Raw genomic sequence first — 6,881 nt, 5'->3', positions numbered from 1 at the left:
GGACTTGTAAAGAAAAGCAGACAGCATCATAACATTCTTGATTTCTGTGCTGATACTGAGATTAAAAGCACCAGCAAAACTGTATTACAAAGGTTCGTAAACGTGAAAATCTGCAGAAATTTTCCTTTTTGCAATGATTTTAATATAAGAAGTTCATTTTGATACCAAAAGTACCTCTTTTTCAGGTTCCCAAACTCACCTGCCTTCAAAGTATCTAAGATTTTAAAAACCAAGGTATTTTCACAAACATCCAATATGAATTAATTAATGCTGTGTGATTCTGTTATATATTTTCCTGAGGGTCTGGAATACTTCAAATAGTTTACAATTCCTCCCACCCACACCAAAACCACCAATGTACAGCACATATTTTAAAGCAGGGAGATTACTGATGGGTCTAAGGTCTCAGGACAAGTGGCAAAAAGTTAGGTTCAACAGTTGTGACTCTAATGCTCTAAAAAAATGCTAACAAATTGAGAGTTTGAAACTCCAGCTTTTACACCAAAACTTAAACTTGCTTTAAAATGCCTGATGATACCAAAGGAGCAAGGAAAAAAAAAAAAAAAAGTATATGTGGCGATTCAAAATGAAGAACTAGGGATTACCTCTCAAACTTCAGACCTACTATTCCAGGCAGAAATACTTGGAAGAAACAGGAATACCTGATAAACGGACTGACCTATGTGCACACTCTTGTGCTACAGTAAAAAAAATCACAACATTCATAGCTATTCAAATGTTTTTAAAAGCCTGTATTAGAATATTTTTCAAGATTAAAAATAGATAGATTGATTCCACCTGCATTTTGATCTGCATTTAAATTTAATCAGAGAAATAGCTTTGTCATTTCAATGTTAACCATGGCACCAATATAAGCTTTTAATTTATCAACGACCAGCTCCCACACAAAGTGGAGACACTTCATATACATTATCAGGCATCTTTCTGATGGATATAACCACAGGGGAAGATCCAGTGTAAATACAGTTATGCTGGCATGGGTGGTTTTTTTCTGGTATAGCTCGACATGCCAATGTGTTATTAACTCTGCTGGGAAAAGCACCTGTGCGAGTTGAACTGCTTTTGTAGGAAAAAGCTAGCTGGTATCTCCTGCTGTACCTGGCGTGGCTCTATCTTTATAGGGATTACTTTCCTGTACTTACACGGGTGACAACTCATTCCACTCTGTCCGACAGCCAATCTTGGCAGCTCCTGTCATGGCACTAACAAAAAAAAAAAAAAAAAAAAAGGGCATGGTGTGGCAAAACCTACATCAAAGTTACTCTGAATTTTTAAAACGTATAAATTTGTATTAGTATTTTTAAATTTTATTTTTATTCTTTCTTGTTACCACATTTACAAGGCATTCCTAGCACACACTTAGAACTCACATCGTACCCCTACACACCAGAGCCCCGGCAGCGAGGATGCCCGGAGCCGCTGGGCAGCAGGAGGTGCCAGACAAGGCCGCCCGGGGGCCGCGGGGGAGCCCCGGCCCGGCCTCAGCGGCTCAGCCCGACCTCCGGGCGAGGGCGGCCGGCGACAGGCCCGGCCCCGCCGGCGCGGGAGGGAACGCCCCTTCCCTTCCCTTCCTTTTCTTTTCCTTTCCTTTTCTTCTCCTCTCCCCTCCCCTGGGCGCTCGGGTCCGCCCGCTGGCAGGGCCTGGCGGGGAGCGGTAATTGCCGTCCCGGCCTTGCACAACCCGCCGCCGGCGCGGCTCGGCCCGTCCTGCCGGCGGCGCGGGGCCGGGCGGCGCCGCCCCCTCCCGGCATCCCTCGCTCGGCTGCTCGGCTCGGCTGCGCTCGGTCGGCGGCTCCGCGCTGCTCTCGCCATGGCCGCCTACAGCAAGTTCCTCACCGCGCGGCACTCCGCCATCGCCGGGGCCGCCGCCGCCTGCGCGCTGCTCTGCCTGCTCGGAAAGCGGCGGGCGGCCGCGCAGCACGGGTGAGCGCCGGGCCGGGCCGGGCCGCGGGGCGGGAGGGGCCGGGCGAGCCGCGGGGCCGGCGCTGGGAGGCCGAAGCAGCGGATCCGGGCTCGCCCTCACGGCCCTGGGCCCGGCCGAGGGGCAGCCGCGTCCCTGTGGCACGCGCGGGGCGCTGCCGCCGCCGTCCTGTGCCCGGCTGGGCGCGGGGCTCAGCCCGCTTCCCCCGCGCCTTTCCCGGCCGGAGGTCGGTGCCCCTCTTGCGAGCATCCCACCACCGCCGCCTTGTCACCCACGTTGTATTGGCTTTTTCTATTTTCCGGGCTAGGAACGAGTATTAGCACTTGACTTCTAGGGATGGCCGTGTCTGCATAGGCGATTAATGGACTGAGCTGTTGTTTGAATGCTGCCGTGTGACAACGAGATTCACGGGCAGCGATTTCAAAGGGGCCGGATCCGGTGATGTTCCCTGTGAGGTTGCCTTACAGGTATATGGTGTTAGGGTGTGTATTCGTTAATGCCTTACAAAGCACTGGTCCCTCAGAGTGTGGCGGATGAAGAATGTATGGTAGACTCAGTCCTTTCACGGTTTTAGTCTATTTGTGATTACAGGTTGTTCACCATTTGCTTAAGACCTGGTATGTTGCGATATTACAGTTGGGTATCTTGTAGGCACTACAAAATTATACTGAAATGGACTTACTCAACAGACTTGAGTAATAACATACCTGAGATTAAGCAACAATCCAGTTTTATTTTACCTAATTCCATTCATACACAACATCTGTAAGAGTCTCATGAAGTTAGGTAACTGTCACACAACAGCGCAGAAATTGATACGCTGCTGACAAGTCATGCGCTATTTACATTGGTTTTTTTTTGCATGAGAGTTAAAACAAGATCCTGAGCTATGGCTGCAAGTTACTCTTCTATCAAACTCATAGGGAGGAGTGATTTTTTTCAAATTTCTCTGCCTAAGTTAGTGAAATACCACTTTAAAAAAAACAAAACCAGGAAAGCTGAATGGAAGGGCACAAAAATTATGAGCTCGGATTTTCATGCCTAATGTAGTGGTATTTGTAAGAAACACTGGGCCATGCAGATATTCTAGGAGCACTTACGTGTTAAGTCAGACCAAGAGTATTCTTTTAAAGTGAATCTTAGTTGTCCACACTTGCCTTGCTTGCTTTCATTGAGGAATGATCTTGGAGCACACAAACCAGTTTACATTCAGATTGGAGCGCATCTTCAAATGTAGATGCAGGTCCAATGTCATTTTGAAGTGCATTTAATATATTCCCACTCTTAGTAGCTGTCATTTGATAGAAGCAGGTAGAACTTGTCCAGTGTAATCTCTCTATACCTGAAATAGATATTATGTGGGTCCTGGGTTGTCCCCATTAAACTATTTTGCTTTCATGTCTTTTGAGGTTCATCTGCAGGACTTGACAATGACAATGCATGCATTAGCTTGAGGGTCAGTGTATGGAAAGTAAGTGTTAGCCTAAATGCTGAAGACTGTTTGGAATGTGTCTTTCCAGTGTGGACCTTCAATTTTGCTAGGTATAGTATTAAAAATCTGAGGTAATCATATATATTAAGTGGACCAAACATTGCAAGATTAGTGGGAATTGGGAAGGGAGGATAACTTATGAATTACATTCCACTTAATTCAGCAGATGCATGGGCTTGTGAGAGCCTGACCTGCTCTGTCCCTTTTCTTCTCTCTGTACTGCAGTCTTTCTGATACCATGTCCTTCACTTCTGTAATCTCTTTAGTAATTTTGCATTCTTGAATTTATTAGAAATGCAGTTGCATGCAAACTTGATTTTTTTTCTTGTGTGTATGTGTTTTTTTACACTTTTGAGTTCCTCCACAGCTTAGGTCTTATTTGCTGCTGGTACTGTATTGTGGCCATGGATTCCAAACTCTAACATGCAACATTCAGTTGTTTCAATAATAGCTGTGCTGCTGCTTGAATGCTATTTTGAGGATTTTTTGCCCAGTGGTCTTCGTTCTTTTCTCCATGTTTCCCTGTGAGGCAAACCTTGCCAGGAGCCTTACAGAATGCTACCTATCAAGACTAGGCAGTAGGTAAGCTACATTGCCTATATCACCAGCCTAGACAAAAGCATCTGGTTATTACCATTGCCTCATCCTCCTTTAGTCTCATTAGTTCATGTATCATTCATTTCTTCATGCTTTGTTGCTAATGTGAATTATAGCATACTTTTGGAAAGGATTGTCATTGTGCCAAATCTTTGTTTCCAGCATTCTTGTGCTGACATATGAAGCTGACATACAGTAACAAGTGCACAGCCTTTGAAATCTGCAGGGTCTAGAGTATCCTTTAACATCTGTGTTGTATATCTCTGACTCTTTGGGAAGAGGAAGGAGTTGGGAAAACGTGGCTGTCCTAAATTTTTGTACTTATTCCTAGGGAGAAGAATTTCACTTGGCAATCTAGATAGTCTGGAAGAGGACTGGTAGCATATCTGCTGCTTGAGGTTAACTGACTAAAATACCTGAGGTGATTTAGTTTTGTGTGTGTGAATTCCTTTGTTAACCTTGGTGTATAATGCCTGAAAATGTTGTGTCATGTTAGTGTGAGGTGAATTTCAACTTCTTGAATTCTGGAAGGTGAAATTCTAGTTTTGGGTGTCCTAAGGGTAAAGGTAAATGTTGCAGACCTGAATATAACCAGCAAAATGCTGGGCTTAACATCAGGTGAATCATTGAAGTGTTCTAGTGCAACTGTAAACTTTACCTGCAAAACTTCTTCCTTCCTCACATAGTTTCAGAATACACAATTATACATACTTCTTGTTCAAAATAACATTTTGTGTTTTTCTATTATTTTATGTGTTTATGGAGTAACTGCCATTTTTCTGTTTGATTTTGTGTGCTTTTATAAGTTTTGCTGGAATGTCAGCAGTAGGTCTGCTGCTGGTTGAACTTGGATAGTAAAATAACATACAAATTGAGAAAAAGAAAGAAAATACTTTAGCAAATCAGACGTGTTTGAATGTTTAATAAGAAAGCCACGTGACAGGCTCTTCGTGTTGTATGTGTTAATTTTTGTATAGAATAACCCGTTATAAGCATGATAGCAGGATGGAGAGGTAGCAACTTTTACCTACTTTGCTGTCAGACAACAGGGGCAAGGTTCAGCACAACTCATATCAAGTAGTAATATATGAATAATTAAGCTGTATGTGTTATGCCAACCTGCCTTACTAGGTCAAAGATCACTTAATTAGTACTGCCTGGATTAGTCACAGATGTTGTTCTGTAAGAAGTGTTGCACTACTCACTGATTGAGAGGTGGTGCCCTTTACAATGTACGTTTTTACCACGGCTTTCTGAAATCTTCCAGAGTGATGTAGAACTGTTTGCTTATAGTAACTTGTTAATTTTCTGTCTTACTTCCTTGGAGTAAAGCACAGAGAAAAATACATTGGTTCTTTTTCCAAGTTGCTCTCAAGAAGTCTGTTTCCTTACAAAAGCTTATTGTCCTCTTGGGAGGGGGGGAGGTTGTATCTAAATGTAATCATGACTTCAGTTGTAGTATTTGGATGTTTTAGAATCATGAGAAGTTCTTTGAGAAACTACATTGTCCTGGGCTTATAATGCAGAAAAAAAGTCTGTTTATTCTCTTTCCCTATTCCTGCTTTAAACAAGTAGCAACAGAATATTTGCTTAAGATTTGATTGCCTCAGAATTAAAACCTTACGGGGTGTTATGTAAAGGAGCTGGATATTTTTCATTATCCCTCTAATAAGAATTTTTCCTGAGTATCCATGTAGTTTAAAATACTTACACAAGTAGAGAATGAGCTTGGCTTACTTTCAAAAAGAAAGTATTTAACTCATACAACTTTCTGCTGGAAGGAGCGATTGAAAGAAGTAATAGAAGGTAATTAGAGAGTTTGAAACTGCAAGATTAGGGAAAGGGAATAAACAATTGAGAGTAATAGGAAGGCGTTTGTAGTGTATGGGAAGGTGACAAAATATTTTAGAATTTGCTCATAGACACACTGGCCTTTCCTATCACCTAGCTGCATTCATTAGAATCCAAGATGCTAGGACATGGACATAATTTAATATAAACTGAACTTCTGAAATTCCTGTGAGGAATTCCCCACATGTGAGGAAAAAAAAACAAATTAAGCAAGAGCATGCTTGGGGCCTTAGAGGTTAGGCAAGCCTGAAATGAGGGGGAAGCTTATTGAGTGGAGAGAGGTTGAATTGCAGACAGTGTGTTTCAAATAGGGTTTTGCACAGTTCCTTTTGTGTGGCACATAACCTATGCTCCTGCCTGTCACTGTGTTCCTCAGCCACTGTCTGCTGACAGAGTGGCAGCATGTGTCACTCACTCAGCAGATGTCACTGCTTGTGTGAACATGCAGTTTGACAGGCATAAACGTGCAGTCAGAGGTGACAGACACATGTCCAAATGTTTGGAGGCACTTTCAAACATAAACTAGGATTTAAATAGAGCAAGTGGTAGTTGTAGTTTGAAACAGATGGTGCATTTTTATTCCATATGTGTATATTTAGGATGTTCTTCTCTCTTGTTAGTTTATGTAATTTCTCTAGATTCTGAATATGTTTGGGTGGGCTTTACCAGTGAACTTCAAATGGAGGGACCTATTCTAGTTGAGTCATGGCTGTTTGTCAGGAAGGGTGAAATTATATTGCTGCAGATTAATAGACTGCTTTTGTATTTGTGAAAGCCTGAAAGGGAACCTATGTTACTTGGAGGAGAGGTGACAGGTAACAAGAACAACTTTATGCTAGCTACATTGAAGTAAATTTATTCAGGATGTGAATGTGACTGTCCTTACTTGCACTGCTTGCAGTAAGTGCACTAGCATTGAGGGGGGGAAAAAAGATTAAATGTACAGATACGATTCCTAGAAAATACACTGAAAATAGTCTTGTAGAAAAAACTGCCTGG

General features: G+C 42.8%; 1 protein-coding gene across 2 annotated transcripts in view; it reads left to right on the top strand.

The window, feature by feature from the left end:
* The first annotated feature begins 1,831 nt into the window (after positions 1-1,831).
* The window catches only part of ABCD3 (ATP binding cassette subfamily D member 3), a 28,416-nt gene continuing 23,366 nt past the window's right edge, over positions 1,832-6,881 (top strand). For both annotated transcript variants that reach the window (XM_062497620.1, XM_062497621.1), the window contains exon 1: positions 1,832-1,944. In XM_062497620.1, the coding sequence (XP_062353604.1) occupies positions 1,832-1,944 (113 nt within the window). The remainder of the gene's footprint in view (positions 1,945-6,881) is intronic.

The sequence above is a fragment of the Cinclus cinclus genome, chromosome 8 (assembly GCF_963662255.1).
Source record: "Cinclus cinclus chromosome 8, bCinCin1.1, whole genome shotgun sequence".
Lineage (NCBI taxonomy): Eukaryota > Metazoa > Chordata > Aves > Passeriformes > Cinclidae > Cinclus > Cinclus cinclus.
The sequence above is the reverse complement of the archived record's forward strand: the minus strand, read 5'-3'. Positions and strand labels throughout refer to the sequence as shown.